This window comes from Mirounga angustirostris, unplaced genomic scaffold (genome assembly GCF_029215605.1).
Source record: "Mirounga angustirostris isolate CCGP_5_RB_7025 unplaced genomic scaffold, mMirAng1.0.hap1 SCAF_14, whole genome shotgun sequence".
NCBI classification, from domain to species: Eukaryota; Metazoa; Chordata; class Mammalia; order Carnivora; family Phocidae; genus Mirounga; species Mirounga angustirostris.
The window spans coordinates 84,475,008-84,500,655 of NW_026991722.1; the positions used below are offsets into that span (position 1 = coordinate 84,475,008).

At 41.8% G+C, this 25,648-nt stretch overlaps 1 protein-coding gene across 2 annotated transcripts in view; it reads left to right on the forward strand.

Annotated features, from left to right (window-relative positions):
• Nucleotides 1-25,648, forward strand: part of CORO1C (coronin 1C) — a 77,737-nt gene that overhangs the window by 34,389 nt on the left and 17,700 nt on the right. For both annotated transcript variants that reach the window (XM_045887456.3, XM_054510477.2), the window contains exon 3: nt 14,684-14,806. In XM_045887456.3, coding sequence (XP_045743412.1) covers nt 14,684-14,806 — 123 coding nt within the window. The remainder of the gene's footprint in view (nt 1-14,683; nt 14,807-25,648) is intronic.

Here is a 25,648-nt window from a genome sequence, read left to right on the forward strand (position 1 = left end):
AGATAAGGTGCTTTTGAACTCCTGACCCTCAAACTATGAGACAATAAATGTTTACTGTCTTAAGCAGCTAAGTTTTAGGGTAACTTATTAAGCAGCAATTGATAACTGATTCATGTATTCTCAGAATACAGCGCTGGGCTCATCATGTTAGGTCACGCAATGCATAAATAAATGAGTTACTTACAGTGACCTAAAAGCCCTTCTGGGAGTTTTAGGCACTCTTTCCACATATCTCTTAAACTATCTATACAGATGTATAAATATATACAGATATATAACATTCTTAAATAAATCTTAAATGAATAATTGAGGGGTTCTGTACAGTAGCAAGAGAAAGTTATATGGCAAGATTTGGTTATCCTATGTTCCGTGTTATTATCATATAACCTAAAAAATGTGTTATGAGGTCATAGTCACTGTTGTATGTATAACTTCAAATTATGTTATTGGTTTGTGGGAAAAAGTCTGGAATGTTAACATTGATTAAAGGTTATTGATAAAGGTGATTTTTATTTTCTACTTTATAATTACCTGTACTTTTTTCAAAATGTTTTACAATGAATTTATTGCATGTAAAGGTTATTTTTAAAAAGTATTATCATCCATAATATTATCGGAGCATGTATAAAGAGCTAATTGTTCCTTTAAGCTTTAGTGAAGTCTAGAACAGTCCTTTAAAAAAATCATTTTCATTCATTCACATACTCATTCCTTAGACATTTGAGTGTTTGCTCTGTGTCAGGACCTGTGTTGGGTTCTTGCTCTTAAAAAGCTTTGGTAACAGTTGACCTTGATCCCTCTGATGGGGAGCTTTGTGTGTACCTAAAGTTCTCTGACACAGTGATGAGAGATGAGTTCCAACTGCGGCTCATAAGTCAAGGAAGACCTCACAGAAAAGGTTCTGTTGGAATTCAGGTTTCTCCTGTGTGTAGGAGCTAGAAATGAAACAGAAGAGGAGCCCAGCCAGTTCACTAAACTAATGAGTTTGAAGAGGTGCTCAGTTCCCAGCAGGACAGAGAATGAGGTGGGAACCACATTCCCCCCTCAGATTCCAGGATCTCTGGGTGTGGAGGTGGGCATTCGGTGAAACTGGTGAAATAGGATGTTCGATTGGAGGGATTAAGAGGAGGTGAAGGATAGCTTTTTGGTAGAAAAACCATTTTCTTTTGTCCTTTTTGTCCCATCACTTCCAGTGTAAATAGTGCAAAATTAGTGTTTTCCTTGATCGTTATATGGAGAAGAACCAGAAAATAAGCATCACTGTTCTATATTTTAGGATTATTGTCGTAACTGGATCCACATAGCATCTTTCCTATGTGTTCTTCAGGAAAAAGCAATGCCTTCATGTCATCTTCATAACAGTGCAACTCCAAAATGACCTCAGAATGTGCTTGGGAGTCCCCTTCATAGATGATCTTAGTTGTTGCCCGGGTAGGGTTGCTGTCCTACCTGTGTTCTGCAGGTGCGGGAATTGAAGCTCATACTGAGTGATGGGCCAGAGCTATGGGGTCTTTCATGGATTAGAACCTGGGCCTCTGAGTCTTTATTTGATTTGTACATGTATATTTTTGAATAACATTTTCCCCCCACTGAGTGTGAAAAGATTTTTTTGGTGGGAGGCGTATAGAAACTGTGGTCTAATTGATACTTAATCCTTTGCATTCTTTCTTTCTCTGGCATTAGAAGGCTTAATAACAAAAACACTAGCTTGCCAGGGCTTTGGTTCTGTCAGCTCAGAGAATTGTCTTAAGGTTTGGAAAGTACCCTGGTCTATACCCTGCCTCGAGGAGCCAGCCACAGCGTTGAAATCACAGCACTTCACATTATGGAGGGCTTCCTTTAATCGCCAGGCACCGTGCTGATAAGTGCCTTCTTTCATGGACTGGTTCAAAAGGAATGGCAGTCTCCCGATGGCGCTTTTCTCTTCTCTGTGCCCCCCCCACCCCCCCGCCCATCACTGCCGGCACCTGCTGGCTTTGCATTGGCTGCATGTCCCCCTTACTCTACTCTGCTGACAGGCAGTTTTCATTCCCACAAATAGCATTGCTCCAGTTTGGACAAGGGTAGCAATGCCAGTAGCCCTTTGTACAGTTGTGGGCGTTTGGCACATGGTCGCTTTGGTGTGACGAGCAGGGAGTTTTATTCAGTGCCAGTGTCCTGATGTGTCACGGGATGCCCATTCACTGCCTCCTGAAACAGATGCTGTCTGATGCGCTGAGCACCTTAAACCGTCAATTGTGTGGGCGGTGAAAGGCTGCGAGGCGGGGGTGGGGGCGGTGCGGGATGCAGGGGGACGGCACCAGGTGCAGCACAATGACTTCAAATTATGTCACGAGCTGCCAGCCGCACGAGCACTGCACGGCCTCATTACCACATGAAGTGCCACAGAAGGGCCCTTTCATTTTCTCCCAGTGACTGTTTTCCACAGTCCTGCTATGGGGGCTTTTTGGGGGGGATACCCTGCTCACCCCCAGTTAACAATGGAGCTTAGAGTCCTGGCAGAAGGAGCCTCACAACGTACCCTGGGGCTATTTTGGATTACAGTGAGTGGCTGTGACTCAGAGTGTGCCCTGGCAGAGGACGGCTTCCCCCCTCCCCTCCCCGTCCTCCACCCCTGGAGATGAGCAGGCAGCCTGTCCTTTGTACATTTCCTTGGCCGGCTTCTCCTGCCGCTGCAGTTCACTGATACGTCCACAGCAGCCGGCCTGTAGGCCTGACAGGGCTCTGACCGTGGTTTTTACCATATATGGCCATCAGAGCGCTGGGGCTGTCAGCTGGCCAGGATAATTTCCTTCCTTTGCTTTGATTGGCTGCTTGGTGGCTCAGAGAATGGTGGGATCTGGGAGTGTGTGGTGGAGGGAAGCCACTGAGTCAAGTGCAAAGAACGTTTAACTCTTTGCTGGTTTTCTGGAGCGTGGGTCTGTGCTGAGCACACTGGCAAGTGCTGCTAGCGGAAGAAGCCTCACTGTGTAAACATTATAACCTAAGTCTGGGAAAGCACCGAAGAAAAGGTTTCCGAACACACATTACTCTGAAATAGACCCAAGGTTTAATGGACAAATATCTAGTCCTGATTTGTCCAGAAGCCTCCTTTATAACCATATGTAACAAATTTTCTGCTGCCAAGTTGAGTATCTGTACTTGTTAGGGTCGGACCTGAGTTGAGTCCGGGGAGGCTGAGCTGGGAGGGTGAGTGATGGAGCACGTGTTGGCTTTCTTAGAGGAACAGTGACTTGGGTTTCTTTTCTGGCTGAGCTTTAAGTCATGAGTAAATGATACAGTCTACTGAACTGGGTCTATCCTCCCATCCTCCTGCTTGTTTATAACTGCTGCAAGATGGGAACTGCCTCTGCCACAGAGCCCAAGGCATTCACCTTTAAAAAAAGTTCCCGTGTTTTTCTGGTTTTCAGCTCTACTTCAGGGAGGGTGGATTTTTCTTCTGAAGCTTGTGTGTAACCCACTGCAGAGCTTGGACTGAAAGGGGTAGCCCTGGGAACCCCTGGACAGTGATTCACAGAGGGTCCTCGGGGAGAAATCCCGTGTCACTCGCTGAGTACAGGGGGTTAGGCAACTGATTACTCTCCTTTCTGATTTGAAATTGATTTGTTTTAATTTCCTATATTTGCACTTATGTCAGCAGTTATTTTGCTTTTCAGCTTTTGCTTTCGAGCTGAATTTTATTTTGACTAGGTTCTACCTCATCTTGGATTCCTAGTTTTTGTTTATTCTCAGACCAGAAATTATGGAGTTACTTGTCTGTAGTGATGAAGTTTTCACTTTATAAATTGTTAAGTTAGGAAATACAGTGTCTCCGTGCACTGTTGCGTATTCAGGCGTGGTTGAGCAAGGAACCGTTAACTTCCACTGCTTTGCTTTCTGATCGTGAAATCCATAGTTTTACAGTAACTTCCCTCATATTCTTAACGGACTTTTAAAATGGCCTATGTGGTATTAGACCCAGGTTTTATTAAATTTTTTTTTTTTTTAAGATTTTATTTATTTATTTGACAGAGAGAGAGATGGCGAGAGAGGGAACACAAGCAGGGGGAGTGGGAAAGAGAGAAGCAGGCTTCCCGACGAGCAGGGAGCCCGATGTGGGGCTCGATCCCAGGACCCTGAGATCATGACCTGAGCCGAAGGCAGTCGCTTAACCAACTGAGCCACCCAGGCGCCCCTAGACCCAGGTTTTAAAGACGACCCGTGATGCCAAGTAATTTGCTTGGCATTTTTTCTTGTGCCCTTAAAGCCTGTTGTTCTTTGCTCGCAGGCAGGTGAGCTCTCCACAGAGCCACACTGCCTCTCTCTGGCGGCTCTAGAATCTCACTTACTTGACAGCACTGGGTAACCCAACCTGTGTGCTTGATTCCAGGGCGCCTCCACTTACCCTCAAGGTTGGTGTTTTTGGTTCCCTTAAAGTAAAACCTCCTCAGAATGTATTAGTCCCAGGTCAGGAGCTGTCACTCTCGGTAGCCAGCTTGTCAACAAGACATCTATCGTGTGCCTCAGTCTCTCCAGTCTGCTCTAGAAGTCCCTGTCAACGTTCCCTGTGCCACTCTACCCTGTCCCACTATCACTGACTGTGTAGCTTCTTCGTGTGGAGCAATAGGGCCTGAAGAGATTTCAACAGAACATGTATCCACATAAATAATACTGATACAAGAAAAAGGAAGTTGAAAAAAAACTTCAATAGACATCCTTTTTGGACTCCTTTGAACTCTGCACAGTGTGAATGGAGCCCTTATGCCTGGGCTGAAAACTTTTCCTTTGCTTCCGAGCACATGTTTGACTTACCATTCTCCTTGCCGAGAGTTCAGGAATTCTCAGTGTACTACTCGGAGGCCAGTAAGGAGTCATTATCAGTGCCTTACAGAAGATCTTTTAAAGTATGGACAGAATGACAAAGTTATTGAACTTTGGGCATATAAAGTGATTTTGATCGGCATTTTTTCCCTAAAATATATAAATATAAAATAAGGATGGACAGTTTGGAAAATCTTTGTCTCCTGTTCCTTGAGTCAGGATAGGGAGGGGCTTTTTAGGCATTTATATCCAAGGGTGGTGAAGTCAGTCTGGATAATCACACAGATTATAAAGCAGCTGGATGAGATGACTGCAGGTCAGAAGTTGGAAAGGCGCTGGGAAGCTGCCATGCAAGACTAGATGAAGGGGACGGTGTGGATTGCTGTCAGAAGCCCACACGCACCCTGGAACAGCCGGGGTCTGCATGACTGAACTCCAGGATGTCAGCTAGAAAGACCTCGTACGTGGGATACGTGGAGCATCTTAAAGGGGAATACTTGATTTGACTGATAAAAATTAACACGTGTCACTTTTTAACACCGTGGAAGTTTATTAACTTTTTTGGAGACCTAGGTTATTGTGAGAAAGAGTGAGTCTGCTGGTTAAAGTGCTGTGTGACTTTAATTAACAAAATGGTATATTTTGAAGGACCCGCTAGATGTTCATGTAGCCCCAGTTTGGTAGTATCTTCAGCCTGATATTGAGCAAGCTAATGTGTGGATTGAAAACAGTTATCATGTTAGAGGTTGCGGTTACATTAAGAAACAGTCATTCTGGGGCGCCGGGGTGGCTCAGTCGTTGAGCGTCTGCCTTCGGCTCGGGTCATGATCCCAGGGTCCTGGGATCGAGCCCCGCATCGGGCTCCCTGCTCCGCGGGAGGCCTGCTTCTCCCTCTCCCACTCCCGCTGCTTGTGTTCCCTCTCTCGCTGTCAAATAAATAAAATCTTTAAAAAAAAGAAACAAGTCATTCTGAATGATCTTTTATATAATGCAGAGGTCATATGGGCAAGCTTCCCAATGTTGAATTTTGAGAGTTTGGGAGGGTGAAAATGTGTGCAGGTTCCTCTGTGATATACCATCAGCTCCTTTAAAACACATTGCAGGGTGGAGCTCCTTTATAGAAACAGATCTGTGAGAAGACTTCTGTACACTTTTGTTCATGCGTATTGCACGAACATTGCGTGGTACAGCCTTTGGTGTGTAGGATGAGCGCACATCCTAAGTATGGATTCCTTTTTGACGTGAGGTGTGAGAAATAAATAAATAAGATACACTGTGAGATGTAAGTGAGAGAAGTTACGGTTTCCTATCGAAATTGATGGGAAATGTCTTTAGCAACTAGAAATACCGTAAGAGTTACACTGAATTTTATATGCCTCAGGAGGAATGTGTTTGCAAGGTTATTTAAAATCACAAACATTCCTTCTTAGAACAGTCAGATAATGTATTTACTGGTGCTTAAATTTTGATTACTTTCCCCTCCCCAAAAATGCCTCTTGGAGGAAAGCGTTGCCTAACTCTGGTTTTAGTTGAAGCGTCAGTTTCCAGGAGCTCTGTTGAGTTTTGTGGCTGCTTTGAAATTTTTGAGAACTTTCCCCAAACCCAAAGTAAATGATAGTGCTAGTGTCTAGGTGGTTTTCTGCCACCATGAGGGTTGCTGGCTGGAACATGGCAAAGCCGTCAGCCTCCGCTCGGGCCAGCCACATGGGAACTGCTGTCGCCCCCTCCCCTGTGCCAGCCGTGCACACGCTTTGGAGGCTGAATTTTCCCTGGGGCTCATGGTGCTGGGCCCTGGGCAGACCGCTGGATCTTTTAGATAAGGACAGTCCCTAAGCCGGCGCCCTGACCTATTTCACTGATACGCCACAAGTTTCTGAACGAGGCGCGGGGCCGGTGCTGTTGGTAACTTTGGTCATTTTGCTACTTGAGTTGACTTGCTGGCCATCCCCAGCACTTGGAGTTTTAGCTAGAGAGGTACAATAAGAGCTTTCTTGTGACAAGGGGCAGGGACTAGTGAGTAATTGATAAGTCTTTAAACATTATTTAAAGCAGGGAGTCTAAGTGGTGGCAGACTGTTCTCAGCTAAACCTTCAGTTCCATGCTAGAAAAGGAGTGATATTCTAGATGATGAAGCTGAGGTGTGACACATCCTTAATGAGACAGTGACCTGATTAGTTAGTAAATGAAATTACTCTATGTGTAAGCCTTGGAAAACTGATTGGTAGTACTTAAAATAAGTCACCATTTAGTTTAAAAAAAAAAAAAAAGGCTGGCATTAAATTCTTGTAACTCTTTTTTCCAGCCTCAGCATTCACTTACATTTGCTGCTTAGAGGTGCAGGTGAGCTGTGGTGTCACCGTGACTCGCAGTGGATGTCTCTTCTGAGTGGTCCTTCACAAGCCAGCAATTAGACATGGATTCCTCGGCCTATTCACTGCATGATGAATGAGGATGTGTCATGGGTATGAACGAGAAATGCATTTTCATTAGATCCTCGTGCAAAATGTTTCTCAGAAACGATGCGTCCACATCTTTACCATATAAGGCCAGTATTGTATGGTTTCCTCCAGTTTCCATGTACTCGCACGCTCAGCAGTTTATAATTGCCCAGCTCTGCCCTTTTAATAACGTATACTCATTGGGTAAAATACGTTATGCTTCTCTTTTGATTGATTTTGTTATGGGTAAGAAGATATTCAGGGGTATAAGCCCTTGAAATCCAGATAGCTGACCCTGGATTGTGTGTGGTGAGCATCCTGTATGTAAAACAGTCAGTGCGCATTTAAAATGCCAGTTCTTCTTGCACTTCTCCCCTTTTTGTTCCTCTATCACTGTCAGACATTTAGTCGATTCCCTTTTTGTTCTGCTGCAACATGATGCTACTTTCCCTGTTTTATTTGTTGTAAGGATTTGTGATGATGTTACAACCAGAGGAAACAGCTGTTGGCAGGATACATTTTTTATTAACTCTGTTTCTGATGACCAGCTGCCAATAATTTTAACATTACTTTCATGCCTTTTTCACAACCCATGGCCTAGTGGGAATTTCCTTTCCCTATGGAAATCTAGTATGGCTGGATGGTCAGTGATGTTTTAGATCTCTGCTTTTTCACTCCATTTCTTTATTTAGAAGATGGGGATAATAAAGTTGCTATGTCATAAAGCAGCTTTGTGACATTGAAGATCTAAAAGGTCTTCATACAGTTCCTAGCATGAAATATAATTTTTGAAAGTGGTAGCTACTTTTTAAAAAAAATTAATTTATTTGCTTATTTATTTTAGAGAGAGAGCACACACGCAGCAGGGAGTGGGGAGGTTGGAGCCGAGGGAGAGGGACAAGCAGACTCCACACTGAGCACAGAGCCTGACTCAGGGCTTGATCTCACGACACTGAGATCATGACCTGAGCTGAAGCGAAGGGTCGGACGCTTACCCAACTGTGCCACCCAGGCACCCCAAGTGTTAGCTGTTTTTACTATTACTTGTTTTTGATAGAAAAATGGGCAATTGGTGGCAGTTGCTCTTTAAATGACATTCAAGTTCCTATGAAAACATTAGGCTCTTTAGTGCTTTGATGCTATGGACTTGTCAGCACGAAGCTGAGAACGCAGCTAAGCTTACTCCTATTCTTAAATGTCTGACTTGACTGAACAATACTGGCCAATATCTTTATGCCAATATGTATAATACCTTAAAAAGGAAGTTATTTAGTAAACTTCTCAGTAGAATTAAGAACAACTTGTATTAGTACTTCCAAATTGCCCTCAAAATTTTTGTATATCTCAGCAAAAGCTCTTCTTAACCCAGATTGGAAAAAATTATTTTGTGTCCTTGGAAATTCAGAGTTTAGTGACTATACTTTGCCATCAAAGATGCCAGACGTGGTTTGCTGGGGAGAGTGTAAGGATGCAAAGACTCTGAGATAAAACAGTTCAGATAGAAAAACATTTTTTCCTTGGGAGTAAAGATCTCTTAATGTAAAGTTAATAACAGTACATTGGTGGTGGTGGTGGTGGGGAATAACAATACATTGGTGTGTTTCTCAACTTTATTATATTTTAATTATTTTTTTAAAAATAGGAAAAATAATAGAACACTCACGTACTTACCCACAAGATTAAACAGATATTATTTTGCCCTGTTCATTTCATATCTCCTGTTTTTAAAAAACAAAGCGTAACAGATGTAGCTAAAATTCCATTCCTCTTTCCTCCTCTTCTCCTTCACCAGAGGTATCCATTTCCTCAAAGTTGGGATGTGTACTTTTATTACATGTGTATCTATCTATATATAGGTTATTATTTTATATATGTTAAACTTTTACATAAGTGATATTTATTTCCATACCAAGGACAGTTAAATTGCTTCTGCTTTTTTTCACTATTCCCAATGATGCTGTCCTTAATATCCTTTCTGTGTCAAACATGGGAACCTTTCTCTCCCACAGACCACCCAGTGTCATGTAGTATTGCTCAGGGGTGGGCATCTTCACTTCCACTTGTTTCCAGATTGCTCTCAAAAAGTACTGTAGCAGGAAAATCTCCTGTGACAGGTGTTTTTGAGTTCCTCTTTCCTGACATCCTTGGCAACACTTGTATTTAGACTTCTAAATTGTTGCCAATTTTAATAGGTGTAAAATGTTACCTTATTTTAATCTGTAGCTCCCTGATTACCAGGGAGAGCAGTATCTTTTCTTACATCTATATGTTGTCCAGGTTTCCTTCCCTGGGAATTCTGTGCTCAGTACCATTTGCCATTATTCTGTTAGGTTGTTTGTTGACTTTGTCTGGTATGGATGTTGCATATATATTTTCTCTGTCTGCAACTTGTCTTTCCACTCTTGCTCATGTTTTTTGAGAACACCTGCTGAGTTTGGTTTAGTTGTTGTTGTTGTTGTTTTGAGGGGAGTTTGCATCAGTATTTGTCATATGGGCTTCAATTTCTCTTTCTTACACCGTCCTTTGTGTCAGGGTGGTACATTTCCTTATGTAATGAGTTCAGTGGTGCTCCTCTTTTCTGTTCTCTGGGAAGTTTTGTCTGAGATGATCTCTTCCTTGAGTGTTTTGTAAAGCTCTCCAGTAAAACCATCTGGGCCTAGTGGCTTTTGGTGTTACATGATTGATGGGGAGGTGGATACTATGTGGACTTCTGTTGCTGGTTCTTTTATGGTTATGGGTCTGTTCAGGTTTTTTATTTATTGAAAAAGTTTTGATACAATTTTTTTTTTTCCCTAGGAGATTGCCTATCTCGTGTTTTCAACATGTTTTCAGATGTTATTCGTAGTATTTTCATGTCATGTAAATTTACCCCATATTTGTAAGTTATGCCCCTTTTCAAATTCCTGGTATTTGTGCTCTCTTTTCCTAATCTATCCTATTGTGTCAATCTGGCTTATTATTTATTTTATTCCTTGTTAATTTCTTCTCATAATTTTACATTTTTGGGTGTGCTCTGTGTATGTTCTAACTTCTCATTATGTGCTTACCTCCTTAATTTTCAGACTTTTTGTATATATGCATTTAAGGCTACTGATTTTCCATTAAGGAGATCTGTTTTAGCTCTGTCCCATGAATTGTGAAATGTCATGTGTTTATTGATCAGTTTTAACCTTTTTCTATTGGCCATTATAATTTTGTGTGTGAAGAATTTAGTAAATTTAAAATTTTTTCAGGGGCGCCTGGGTGGCTTAGTTGTTGGGTGTCTGCCTTTGGCTTGGGTCATGATCCTGGGGTCCTGGGATTGAGCCCCGTGTTGGGCTCCCTGCTTGGCTGGAGGCCTGCTTCTCCCTCTCCCACTCCTCCTGCTTGTGTTCCCTCTCTCGCTGTCTCTCTCTCTGTCAAAAAATAAATTAAATAAAATTTTTTTCTGATGCCTTGGGGATTTTGGGTTTATATATTTTTCTATTAATTTTTTTTAAAGATTTTATTTATTTATTTGAGAGAGAGAGAATGAGAGAGAGCACATGAGAGGGGGGAGAGTCAGAGGGAGAAGCAGACTCCCTGCCGAGCAGGGAGCCCGACGCGGGACTCCATCCAGGGACTCCAGGACCATGACCTGAGCCCAAGGCAGTCGCTTAACCAACTGAGCCACCCAGGCGCCCTTTCTATTAATTTTTAATTGAATTGCATTATACTCTGAAAATGGGCCGCAGGATATTGATTCCTTGGTATTTTGTGAGATTTGCTTTGTGGTATCCTAACTGGTCATTTTAAAGAGATAAAGTTTAATGTGTGCTTGAAAAATAAAAAGTTTATTTTAAAATATTGGCTCCAAGGCCAGATACGTCCATTAGATCAAGCTTGTTACTTGCTAGAGTCTTCTGTATTCATGCTAATTTTTGTCTGTTTGCTTGAGAGTAAGTCATTGTTAACATCTTCTAAGATTATGGCTTTGTCATTTTCTCTTCCTGGTTCTGTCAGCTTTTGCTATAATTAGTTTGAATCTATGTAGTTAGATGAGTTAAAGTTCATAGTGACTGTAGCATCCCAGTGAATTGTTTAAATATTACGTAGTGACATTAATCTTGAATAATGCATCGCACCTTAAAGTCAGCTTGTTCTAGCATAGCTGGCTGGTCCATATTTTTATACCCTTCCCCTCCTTTAGTGACCTTTTTAGTTTTTAATTTAGTTGTTGTATTATTTTTTAAACATGTCTCGTAGCTGGTTTTAATCTAATCTGAGACACGCTGTCTTTTAGCTGGTGGATTTAATGTAGTGTCCATGTTAAAATTTCGTATTCTGTATATCATAATAAAACGGACCCCTGTGAGTTCCGTTACCACCTGCTTTAGCAGTAGAATGTCAGGGGGTGGCCGGCAGTAGCTTCAGGGCTGGGTTACTCACATGGTTTTCGGTGAGGATGTAGGGAGGGGGATAGGGAAAACCACCTGGCTAAGGTGTTTAGTAGCAGTTGCTTCTTTAAGGAAAGACACGATCAGGGATATGATAGAGTGGATTCCAGCAATTCAGTTTGGGGTAACATTTATTGAGCCCTTCAGGTGCTGGGAAAGTAGTACCAAGTCCTTTACTTTGTCTCCAGTTAATCCTCACATCAGCTCTTACAGAAGGAGTTGTAACATTCTTGTTCTACGGATGAGGAAATGAGGTTGGAAGATGAAGTCGTTTGGCCAGGGCCGCAGAGCCTGGGAAAGGATGGAGCCACGCTGCCAACCCAGGCAGTCTGGTTCCCAGCCCCTTGTGCTGGGCTGCCTGTAAATGACCCATAGGGCCTCTCCTTATAACAAACACCCACATGCTATATAACGTGTTCGTTGGCATTTTCTTCTAGGATTCCTTTTTTGGTTATGCAGTTCTGGAGATCAAAACGGGGTTGAATCCGATTTGCAAGGGGAAATGAGCATGTGAAAAACCCAGGCTTCAGGTCTGTGGACAGGGCCATCTCCACACCTCAGTTGAGAATTCTTCTTTCTCAGCAGAAAACCTGTGACCCCCACAGGCCTGGTTGAATGTCCCCCTCTGTGTCCCTGCCACGCGTGCCTGTCCTGGTGGAGCATGTCTCATGCTGCGCTGGAATTGATGGTTTAATTGGACTCCACGTTCAGCCAGGATGGAGCTGCCCTGTTTACTTTTGTATCTCTGGTACTCAACACAGTGTCTGGCCCCTGAAAGTTCATAAAGGACACATATTTGTAGTTCTTAATGGTGGAGTAAATTAATATATATAGAGAGAGAGAGAGCGAGAACTAATAATAGGTGACAGTGGTTTTTTATTTAGTATTTACTATATTCCAAGCACTATCCGGGCTTACCTCATTTACTGCACTTCTCACGTACTGTGTGTTTTATGTTTTTTTGGTTTTTTTACAAACTGCAGGTCTGGCAATCCTGTGTGGAGCAAGTCTGTCGATGCCATTTTCCCAATAGCATTTGCTCACTTCATGTCTCTTTGTCACATTTTGGTTATTCTTGGGATACTTCAGACTTTTTCATAACTATTTGTTATACGGTTTGATGATGGTTAGCAGTGGTTAGCGTTCTTTAGCAATAAGGTACTTTTTAATTAAGGTCTATACATTGTATATTTTTTTCTAGACCTAATGCTATCACACGCTTCATAGGTTACAGTATGGTGTAAATATAACTTTTATGTGCCCTGGGAAATCAAAAACTTCATTTGACTTGCTTTAATTGCAGTGATATGGACCAGAACCTGCAATATCTCTGAGGTACAACTGAAATTAGATTTCTTACATACCTTACACAGATAATTGTAATACTAAGTTAGCCTTGCCAAAAAACTTTATTTCCTCTAATCCTAACAGTAATCCTGGGAGATAAGTATTCTTGTTACTCATTTCACAGGTGATGAGATGAAGCTCAGATTATATGACCTGCCTAAGGTCATCTGCTGTTGAAACAATAGAGCCTGGATTTGAACCCAATCTGTCTGACTGGGTACTGTGGTCTTTGCATGTAGCATACTGCTTCTCTGGAGATTTCCAGGTTGAGTCAAAGTGGAGAAATCATAGAATTTCTTGATCTTGAGAAATTTCCGAGAAGCCTTGCCTCAGTGTTGTGATGACTTGCCATAACAGGAGAAAAACAACAACAAAAAATAGGTTCCGTTTTACTTGGCAGTGATTCCTTTTTGTATGCCTGCTTTTAGAGCATATAGGACCTCAGCGTGGACTGGCGTTAACCTGTTTAAAAAAGGAAATAGCTTTTATATACTTGTTGTTAACAGTAGCATTTGTCTTGGTTAACAAAATTGGCTTGATAAGCCAGATTGACTGGTTAGATTCAAATGTATAACATGAGCATATTATGATGGCTACTTAACCAATATTGAAAATTGTGTTCTTAATGAGATGTGGACCAGATAATGGGTGAGATCCAAGCTGGTGTTAATTAGATGATCTGGCTGGCTCTTCTGTTGATTGAAGATAGTGAAGAGACTAAGACATTAAAATAAAATATGTCCTTTAGCCTGTGAGCAATAGCTAAAGCATTTCTTTTTATTATCCTAATTTAGTGTGCTCACAATGCCATTCATCTCCAGAACTGGTAATTTGTTATATTCAAGGGTGTTAGTTAATTATATTAAAAGTTATATTTAACATTTAAAATAATACCAAGGTTGGGGCGCCTGGGTGGCTCAGTCGTTAAGCGTCTGCCTTCGGCTCAGGTCATGATCCTGGGTTCCTGGGATCGAGCCCCACATCAGGCTCCCTGCTCCGCGGGAAGCCTGCTTCTCCCTCTCCCACTCCTGCTGCTTGTGTTCCCTCTCTCGCTGTATCTCTCTCTGTCAAATAAATAAAATCTTAAAAAAAAAAATTAATAAAATAAGATAATACCAAGGTTTTTTTTTTTAATAGTAAAAACACACTTATAATTTACAAATTGTATTTTGGTGAAAAGATTTTGTATTTTCTTTTTTTTTTTTTTAAAGATTTTATTTATTTATTCATGAGAGACAGAGAGAGAGAGAGAGAGAGAGAGAGAGAGAAGCAGAGGGAGAAGCAGGCTCCCAAGGAGCAGAGAGCCCAATGCGGGACTCGATCCCAGGACCCTAGGATCATGACCTGAGCCGAAGGCAGACGCTTAACTGTCTGAGCCACCCAGGCGCCCAAGATTTTGTATTTTCGTTTGCTGTGTCTATTAATGCAGTTGATTAAATAATACCTTTGTGGTTCTAGAAATCTGGATCCTTATAATTTGGCGGAGTGTCCTTGGCAGTAGCTATTTCTAGAAATGCAAGTTGACAGTTCCTACTAGTTGACACTGACCGATGTGAATGTCATCATATGTAGACACTGGAGAGTTTGGGGTGGAGGTAACAAAAGAAAAATGGGTTTGAGAAAACACACAAACTCTGTGGTGTTGGTGTTACTTACAGGAGATTTGTTTCTCTCTTCTTTCAGACTGGTCGGATCGACAAATCCTACCCCACAGTATGTGGCCACACAGGACCAGTGCTTGACATAGACTGGTGCCCACATAACGATCAAGTCATTGCCAGTGGCTCAGAGGACTGCACGGTTATGGTAAGCTCCCAGGGTGTGGCATGCACACAGGCCAGTGAGACCCACCTACTGCTCCCAAAGAGAGTGTGTGTGTAGGGGCTTGAAAAGCAGAAAGTCAGAGCAGCTTCGATTGTCCATTGGATTATACACTGATTGAGTGACATGAAAGTGTACCTATAGATAAGCCTCTTGTAAGCCTTTATATCAGAGACCTTGTACTGTATTGTCTTCTTCTTTTGTATGGGTGTGCATGTGTGCGTGCTTATTGACAGTTGTCACATCTGCTCTGTGGCATTCTGTGAATGCCATTGATCCACAAGTCCTCTCCCTCCCTCAAAAGGAGAGAAAAAACTGCTAGCATGAATGGCATATTAGAGTGGAAGGTTATACATAGAAAATGCCAAAGGTTATACATAAAAAATGGGATATGTAACAGATATTGGGAAATAGTAAAGTTTTGCGATAAGTAAAGTGCTTATTTCCAAGCCAAGGTCAGAAGGTATGTTCTGTCTAGTCGGACCCTCTTAAGAAAGTCTTTTTTATGTAGCTACACAAACAACATGAAAGATATTTAAGTTCTTTACATTCCCTCATTTAGATTCCAAAAGTAGATTAGGTGTGAAACCAGGCTTTGGGATACTTTTTAATGTATATTAAATACTTCTTATTCTTGATTATGTTCTTCTTAGCCTTAAAATGTAATTACTAGTTTGGATCAGTTCTTAATCCTGGCCCAAAATATGTTGAAAGACTACCGTAAGTACAGATGGGGAGTAATGCACTGAGAGCAGAAAGAAGTGAAGGTGCTCCCTCGGTCAGTTGCAGGCAGTCTTGTGCATGTCAGGTGCAGAGCTTGGAGACCCACACTACCCTCCTTATTTTCTGTGGACTGAGCCAGACTTAGAGACATTGGAAAGTTTTATTAATTAAAATTATTTTACATAAACACAAATTAATTCCTAACTGTGTCAGTTAAACATTTACCCATTTTTCCTCATGGACTTTTGGCTGAGGATAACTCCTCCTGTGATCTCATAATTTTGGCAGCCAAGTCAGATTATAATGAAATACGCTGCTTTGTTAAAAGGAATTGTTCCGCTTAGTGTGCCTGGCTAAATTGATCATTTTCATGGCGGCAGACACATTTTACTAAGGGAAAGGAACATTATTTAGTCCACTGATGCCAAAATCTTAAACTGAGACTTAACTTTTCCTGAAGAAGTAGGTTTGAGTCATCTAAAAACACCCTTTTTTAAATTATAAAACATGCTAAACAGGGAAGGAAGTTCAGTGAAGGGAATACCCTCTAACCACCACCCAGGTCAGGAAACAGAACTTAGCCAGCCTTCCCAGACTCTTCCATGTGCTGCATCCCCTGCTAACCCCTCCCTCCCTCCTAAAGTAACCACTACTCCCACTCTTCGAATACTTCCTTCCTTGCTGTTCTTCATGGTTTTAATCACCCCAGCATGCATTTCTAGACACTATAGCTTAGTCTTGCTAGCTTAAAGAACTTAATATGTCTTGTAAGTCTTTTGTAATCTGTAGGTTCCTCCTCCATTGTTTTCTTGTCCTTAACAATGAATCTGATGAAGAAGCCTGATCTTTGACCTGCATCTAGTTTTTGGTGATTGCATGCTAATGGTGCAATTCAACATGCTCCTCTGTCCTCTGAACTCCCCGCAAACTGGCAGCTGGATCCTGAAGTGTGATCAGATTCAGGTTCAATCCTTTCAGCAAGACTATAGCTAGTGTTATGTTCTTACATCAAGAGGCCCATGATACCGAGATGTCTGGTCTTTGTTCTTTTTTGATTTGTGCAGCTATCGATGCTCACCGCTCAGATCCCACAAATCCTTAGGGGTCACAAAATGGTAATATGAAATTCTGTTATTTTGTTTTCAGTTTTTAGCTGGTAAAAATTGTAAGTTGATGCCCTCTCTTATCTACTATTTGGTTGCCCAGTAGTACTGTTCATATAGGAAAGTAGGATAGATGATTGATTCTTAACTTTTATTTACCCAGTTTTCAAGATAATGAATTGGTTCATTCTCAGAAGATGACCAGTTAACTGGTTCTCCCCACCCACACCCCTCCACCCCCATTTTCATTTCATTTTGAGCTCATGGATTTGAACATATTTCATGGGTTTTGGTTCATTACAATTCTTATCTCAAAGCTTAGGTCATCCAGTCTTTGTTAATGGGAACTTCTTCGAGTTTCCTGAGTTCTTTTGACAAACCGTCATTTTTGGTAGCTTCCCTGCTAGTTGGTATGTTAAGGTGTTCCAGGCTCATCTTGGACATCTCTTCACCCACACTTCATATCGGCCATTTCTGCCAGAAGCTCTGGCTTCTTTTAATGGAAAATGGAATTTCTAGATCAGTTTGGATGCTAGGAATGCTCATTGTTACCATGGTGATGATCATTTGTTTTTAAAGATCTTGTTTATTTGAGAGAGAGAGCGAGAGAAAGCACGAGTAGGGGGAGGGGCAGAGGGAGAGGGAGAAGCAGGCTCTCCGCTGAGCAGGGACCCCGATGTGGGACTTGATCCCAGGACTCTGGAATCATGACCTGAGCTGAAGGCAGACCCTTAATCGACTGAGCCACCCAGGCACCCCTTTGATGATCTTTTTTTTTTTTTTTTTTAAGACTTTGCAGTAAATGGGGCTAGAATATACATATATATTTAAGAATAAAATACCTTGTGACTTCATCTTAATATTCCTTGTTCAAATTCTGGACTATCTAGTTTTAACCTAAGCTCTTGAATTTGCAACTTTATCTGTCTTCTTCCACACTGAGAATCCGGGTTCTCAAGGACTCAGAGGGTGAATTAGAGAGCCCTGATCTCACATGCTTTATCATATTATAGATACGACAGACTCAGAGCAAAAATACTGTTATGAGTACTGGTTGATGATTACCAAAAAATAGTTTTAAAAAGCCACAACTTTTTAATCTATGGTATCTCTCTTCTCCCTCTTTAAAAATGATATACTCTGTAATTCCAAGATGACATAGCCATTACATTTAACAGCCTCTCCTTCTTAGTTCTGTAAGTCACTATATTTAGTGCTCTCCGTAGGTCCTTACATCCACCCCTGCCTAGTCATTTGGATCCTCTAAAGCTCCTTCCCTAGTAGATTCTAGACCCCAGTATGCTAGAACCCAACCAGAGAGTGCTTCCTTCTGGGACAGGCCCCGCATTGAGGAGAGATTGCAAAGAATGGAATCAAATAGAAAAGGCTCAGGGGAACAGTACTTTTTAAGTCCTTCTATATAGATAGTAGCTCGTCTGTGACCTTTATAGGTTTGAAGGTGAGTTTTTCTGAATATAAAATCCTTGGTCACAGTTTTTCCTCAGGTATCTAAATATATTATTCCATTTTCTTTTGGCATAAAGTGTTGCTGTCAAAAAAAAAAAAATCCAGATAATTTAGTTCTCTCTCCTTTATAAACCATATGTTCTTTTCGCCTAGATGTTCATAAGATTTTTTTTTTTCCTTAGAATACAGTAATCTTGCTAGAATATTGTTGGTTATTCTGACTTGGAATTCCTAGGCTGGTGGTATGTTCTTTCAGTATAGGGTTTCAGGACTTTTTTCTCCCTCCCAGGAATGTTTTCTCAGTTATATTCCTTAGTATTTGTTCTATGTTTTTGCTTTGGTTTTCTTCTTCAGGGACTCCTCCTGTTAATCCATATGCTTTGTCTTCTTTACCTGTCTTCAATATTGGTCAGTTTCTCTCCCAACTTTTTGTTGTTGTTGTTCATTTATTTTTATTTTTTAATTAAAAAATTTTTTTAGGATGTTACTTTTTATTTATTTGAGAGAGAGAGAGCAGAGAAGGAGAGTGACAGAGAGAAGCAGACACCCTGCTGAGCAGGGAGGCCAATGTGGGGCTCGATCCCAGGACCCTGAGACCATGACCTGAGCTGGAGGCAGACACTCAAAACCGACTGAGCCACCCAGGCTCCCCTAAAAAAAATTGATTGAAGTATAGTTGACACATAGTGTTTGTTACATTAGCTTTAGAACTTTAATCTTTTTTCTGCCTTTTACCTTTTATTTCTTTGGGGGCATTATTATGTTTTTGATAATGTGTTCTTTTTTGGTTAGTCTTCACTTCTAAAGTGATTTTTCTTTTGTTTCTAATTTCAAAAAATTTTTGCTACCTTTTGAGTTTTTCAAATTCTGATTTTATTTTGTTTTGAAATAGTGATTGTTTTTCTAGTTGAGCACACCTTCTTACCATTCTTTTGTTGTCTATAGGACACTATTCTGTGCCTGTTCTCTTTGTTTCTTATAGTAATTTGGGGGGCCTTGGCTTTTTTTTCTTATTTTTTATTTTTTATTTTTTTAAAGATTTTATTTATTTATTTGACAGAGAGAGAAATAGCGAGAGCAGGAACACAAGCAGGAGGAATGGGAGAGGGAGAAGCAGGCTTCTTGCCGAGCAGGGAGCCCGATGTGGGACTCGATCCCAGGACCCTGGGATCATGACCTGAGCCGAAGGCAGACACTTAACGACTGAGCCACCCAGGCGCCCTTTTTTTTCTTATTTTTATATGCGTTGTTCCAAAGGTGGCTCAGTTCCTATAGCCAACCTAACTTCACAGAGCTCCCCCTTCTTTCCTTTTCAGGTAGTGTTTAGAAACGTGGTGGCTTGCTTTCTGAGATTTCCTGGCCTGCTTTTATTTGGCCTTTCTCATTCCTTTGTCCCTCTTATTTCTGTCCTTCTCAGATTTGATTCCAGTCCTTGGAATTTCTCTTTATTATGGGTCCTGTCTCAGAAAGGAGCCCTTTCTGGTTCACTTCTAGAGTATGGGGTCTAGACTGAGGTCTAGACTGCTCCAGCCCCTTCAGACCTTTGTATTTCTGGTCCCTGTCCCTGCCTGCTGTTGGAGGGGGCAAAACCCTTCCCAGTTTCCACTGCTTCTTTCTCACTTCTCTCATGCTTGGCTTCCTTAGCATTTAAAAAATAGGGCCTTTGTGAGGAATAGCCCTTTTTATGGCTGTAACTCTCTTCATGCTTCCACTGTTACTCTCAGGTTTGTGAAGCACCCCATTGCTGCCCCATGATTTTTCCACACAAGAGACCCATAATACATAGGTCATATGGCTATTGGTGGTTTTCCTCCTCCCACTTGCATTTGGGGGTTATCACCTAGTTCTGGGTTTTTGTTTTGTTATCTGTTTGCTCTGTGTTTTTACAGAGAGACTTGAGAAGATCCCAAAACTGTGCTTGCCACTGACGCCACCATCCTTCCAGAATCTTCTATTCCCTTTTATTGGTGTTGCTAGAGTGAACATTTTGTAAATTAAATAATGCTTTGAGATAAATCCTCCTCCTAGTTTGTTTTTTTTTAAGCCCTTAAGTATGGCACTGATATTTTAATTGTTTAATATCCTCCAAATCATTTGTTATTGTTACTGGAGCAATTACAAGAAGCTTTTATAGCTTAGCAGTTGAAATGAAATTTTAAAGAAATAGTTGATTTTTCCTACCCTACCTTCTCAATACCTCATTTTCCTCTTTGCTCTCCTGAAGGTAAAAGTACACTGTATGATAGACCTATCCGTTTCAAACACAACACCATTTTAAAAAATTTTTACGTTATTATTATGATGATGATGATTTTTTAAGTAATCTCCACGCCCGCTGTGGGGCTTGATTCATGACCCTGAGATCAGGGGCCACCCACTTTATTGATGGATCCAGCCAGGTGCCCCAATACCCTTTTGTTTTTAAAGCAAAATGCTTTCAGTAGTTTCCCAAGCCTAGGCTATTGGTAGTAACCCAGGAGCTACAAATAGTAGGTAGTGTAACAAGGCCTCATTCTAGTAGGAGAAGAATCCCGAGAAAAGCCCAAGATGGGGATTTAGAGCATGTGTAGGCTTACATGCCCTCAGACTCAGTTGCCTTAAAGGTAAAATAATAATAATAACAATAACAACAGGAAGGAAGCTATAAATATAAAACGAGTTAGTATTTTTTACAGTGTACCTATAGTGATTTCATAGCAGTAAGAGTATCTTTAGCAAATACTCAGTTAAAAAAAAAATACAATAAAACCACTTTGTCAAATGAACTGTAAAAGAATTAAAGATTTTTTTTTTTAGAAAGAGCAAATGCATGCTGCGGGGCGGGGGTGGGGGTGGGGGTTGTGTAGCAAGGAGGGGCAGAGGAACAGGATCTTAAGTAGGCTCCATGCCCAGCTCGGAGCCTGTCGCAAGGGCTCCATCACACAACCCTGAGCCGAAATCAAGTCGGACACTCAACAACAACCCAGGCGCCCCTGAATTTATTTTTATTTTTTATTTTTATTATTTATTTATTTGACAGGGAGAGACACACACAGCAAGAGTGGGAACACAAGCAGGGGAAATGGAAGAGGGAGAAGCATGCTTCCCCACTGAGCAGGGAGCCCGATGTGGGGCTCGATCCCAGGACCCTGAGATCATGACCTGAGCCGAAGGCAGATGCTTAATGACTGAGCCACCCAGGCGCTACCCCTAAATTTATTTTTAAAACTTGTTGTATTTATAGTTCTAATTCCATTAAGTCCTAAGCATTTAAGCATTGATTTGTTAATTTTGCAAGCATTGATTCAGTGACAGGATGTCCTTTTGATTGTAGGTTCAGGCTAACGGTACATTCCTGCATCTTTTACAGATGACTTTATATTTTTTTTAATTTGTGGGAAAAAGATTAGCTGTATTTCTTGTTATAAGAACAGCAGACAGCACTATACAGTAGACTAAGATTTTCTAAGTAAATTAATTTTTTTTATTAACATATAATGTATTATTTGTTTCAGGGATACAGGTCTGTGATTCATCAGTCTTACACAATTCACAGCGCTCACCATAGCACGTACCCTCCCCAATGTCCATCATGCAGCCACCCCATCCCACCCACCCCCCACCCCTCCAGCAACCCTCAGTTTGTTTCCTAAGATTAAGAGTCGCTTATGGTTTGTCTCCCTCTCTGGTTTTGTCTTGTTTCATTTTTTCCTCTTTTCCCCTGTGATCCTCTGCCTTTTTCTCACATTCCACATATCAGCGAGATCATACGATAATTCTTTTTCTGATTGACTTATTTTGCTTAGCATAATACCCTCCAGTTCCATCCACGTCGTTGCAAATGGCAAGATTTCATTTCTTGAAGACTGCATTATATTCCTGTGTGTGTGTGTGTGTGTGTGTGTATCACATCTTCCTTATCATTCATACAGATGACTTTTTTAAGCAGTCTGAAAGTAAATTACATTGGTGTAGCTGACCTTTAATGTATTACTTTTTGAGGCAGTGTCTTATACTGGCAGAAAGCAATTCTATAAATCCTCCTCTCAGAAATTATACTCTGTTTCTAGGTTTTCCAGACTTTTCATGCTGTGAGTTCTTTTCTCCAACAATATCTTCTCGTAGAGAGTTTTAAAGATTGTGGCTACTAAGTATTTGACTTGGGAAAAGTTTAGCCCCAAGAAAATATTACTGTTTTAAATAATACAAAGAGCAGCCAAGTTAAGTTTAGTGAATGATGTTGACTCACTGTTGTTTGTTCCTTATCTGCAGGGAGTAAACAAACACAAATGTAAGAAATGGCCGGTTCAAACAGTGGGTTGCAGTCATTGCTTCTTCCAGAATCTGGGAGAGGGAAAGATCTTGGAAACAGTATTTGTCTTACTCGTCTCTGGCTAGATGTTCTGAGCGGTCCCAAATGAAGTTCAAATGGACATTTTTCCCTGCTCCCAGATCGGTCTTACACTAGAAGTCAACAGAAGTAAACCCCCTATTTTGCACATCATTGCTTCTGTGACAGATTTTCCTAATACAGTGTTTGCCTGGAAATAAAAATGGAAGTGCTGCTGTAGTTGGTGATAAGAGTGAATTCCTCAGTCATTCTGCAGGTCTTCATGTTATTTCCATTTTGTGCATATTACATCCGGGCCGCTTGCCAGTGGTTATTATAACCTGGGCACATCAGAAATGAGCTCTCAGTTCCTGATTTTCCCAAAACTAATGTTGTTTTCCACGGCCTGGTTCATTTAGGCAGTTTCTGTAGGGGATTCTGCTGTTCTGCAGCTGCTACAGAGTCTATAAGCCTCTGCCTGTCTCTTCAGATCATCTCTTTTCTTCATTTTCCCTTTGGAATTGGTCTCCTTAGCATTTAAGAAATAGGGCCTTTGGGGGGAATAGCCCTTTTTATGGCTGTAACTCTAGTGTCTAGACCAGTAGCAGGTTCAAGAGGGGTGATTGAAGTTGGGAGGCAGTGTCTGGAAACGCTTGGTGTGTGCTTTAAATTTGCACTGTGTTTGAGAAACAAAACCATCAATGAATTGCACTTCAAAATTGCTCTGCGAGAGAAACCCAAGTTTCTTAATTTTCGTCACTTTTTTCTTTTAAAGATCTTATTTTTAAGTAATCTCTACACCCAGTGTGGGGCTGGAACTCCCAACCCTGAGAGCAAGAGTCGCATGCTCTGCCGGCTGAGCCAGCCAGGCGCCCTGTTCATCACTTTTTTCTCATTGGAACTGTTCTCTCGAGCTGTCCTTTTCCATTTTCAGAACTTCACGTGTTGGGAAGGATTCCAGTGACACGTTAGTTCCTGAACATTTGCTTCAAGTTATGTGTTTTCCGGAACCATGATGGGTTTTTACTGACTGATTCGCTTTTTCATCTGGAAGCCCTTGGGACTGATTACGTGGGTTTTTTGTTTTGATTTGAACACAACATTGCCATAGCAATGTCTAGTCCAGATAGAAAATTTCAGGAATACACAGTATTACTTAAAAAACATAAAGCAAAACATCAAGTGGAGGAGAGAGCGAGCTTGCTATCCCTGCCGTGCGGAGATGCGCAGTCTGGGCACAGCAGAGGATGGTTGATGCCTGTTTTCCTCTCTCCTCACTGACTTTTTTTCAAAAACAGCTGTTTGGTTTAGAGTAGTGGCTTTAGCGGCTGAACATGGAACCGAGAAAAGCTAATAGACCTGCATAGAAATCAGAGCTGTTCTCATTTGTGCTGATGGGTCTAGGCATGTACTAGCGCTTTCACACATCCTGTCTTGCATGTGAATTAAATAGTTGGGTACAGTGCTGAATTAATTTGAAGACAAGACTCAAAGAAATCCTGGTGTTCGCACCTAAAAATATACGCAGGGTCATAGTAAACAGCAAGAAAAATAATCGTGAACACAGTAAGCATTTTTTTTTGGCCAAGCTGTGTTTTCTAAGCCCTTTATGTACATGATTACATTTAATCATTATAACAGCACAGTAAGGCCAAGAATGTGTCCCATTTTGCAGCTTAGAACACCAGCCCAGGCAATAACCGGTTTGTCCAAAGGTCACCCTGTTTGCAGTATCTCACATCAGGGAAGTGCTTCAGGTATGCAGAATGTTTCAGCTCTTTTGATGTGTCCTTAATGCCTGTATGCAGAGCTGATGCTGGCCCCATATCAAACAAGGAAACTGAAGCTCCCAGAAGTGAAGTCCCTTCTTAATGTTAACACAGCCAGTTAGTGTCCTAGCTCTGTTAGGAACCCGTGTGTTCTGGCATCCAGGCCAGCATCCTTTCTGCCACACCAGGCTGTGTCCCAGATTATGCACAAGAAGACTAAACCTGTACCGACTGGGGGTTCTGCTTTGTTGTCCCTGCGCTTCAGGAGGCAAGACCTCTTCAGTCCAAACAGGAAGGCCATTGCCTGGAAGCCTCAGACAACCCTACAAAGGGCAGAGAGCCACATAACAACAGGCCTGTGTGTAGGGCCAGTGGGCACCAGCCAAGCGGCGTGCATGCTTTATATGGAAAAGTTGACAGGTCTTCCAGCCCTTTCCCACAGTCCGCAGTGCAGAACACCACCACCTTTATTTACCAGCAAAGGCAAGAGTTCCATCATCTTTTCATTTAGTTTCACAGACTTTTCCAGTCACTGGCACCTCCCACTGTAAATCCTCGGGTCTGTGTTACTCCTTCCTTCTTTCCTCTTCTTCCTGTCACCTAACTCCCGTTCATTGTTAAGGGTCATCTGCCCAGAGTCTTCCTGGATGCACCAGACTGTATAGCAAGAAGGTAACTTCATGGGGCGCCTGGGTGGCTCAGTCGTTAAACGTCTGCCTTCGGCTCAGGTCATGGTCCCAGGGTCCTGGGATCGAGCCCCACATCGGGCTCCCGGCTTGACGGGAAACCTGCTTCTCCCTCTCCCACTCCCCCTGCTTGTGTTCCCTCTCTCGCTGTGTCTCTCTCTGTCAAATAAATAAAATCTTAAAAAAAAAAAAAAAAAAAAAGACGGTAACTTCATGACACTTGCATTTTCGTGTAGCCCTTGCCTTATAGCAGCGTAGCTTTGGTTGCATGCGCTGTGTGGGTTCCGGGCACATTACACAGGCAGTAGCAAGAGCTAACACTTGGGAAGAGCCTGCCTTGTGACAGGCGTTATGCTAAATACTTTAGACTCTTATTACCACATTGCTTCTCAAATGAATCTGCCTAATGAAAGCAGATTCGTTACTCTTCCCGTTTTATAGAGGAGGAAATCTTAAGGCTCAGAAAGTTTAGGTCACTGTCTCCAAGGTTATGCAGCTGATATGGGGCAGAATCAGGAATTGGGCAGTCTGTTCTAGTTCTGGAGCCCATGTTCCTAACCACGGTACTGTTCTGTCTCTGCATCTGGGGGGGCACTGACTGAATGCCAGGCACTGTTCTAGGACTTACAAACTCATGTAATCCCCACAGCAGCCCTGGAAAGTGTAAGTACTCATGTTTCCTCTGTGCCCAGTGATGTCGAGTTGTTTGCCCAGGACCATCGCTGTAAGTGTCCCAGTCAGGATTTGAACCCTGCGGGGTCTGTTTGGCT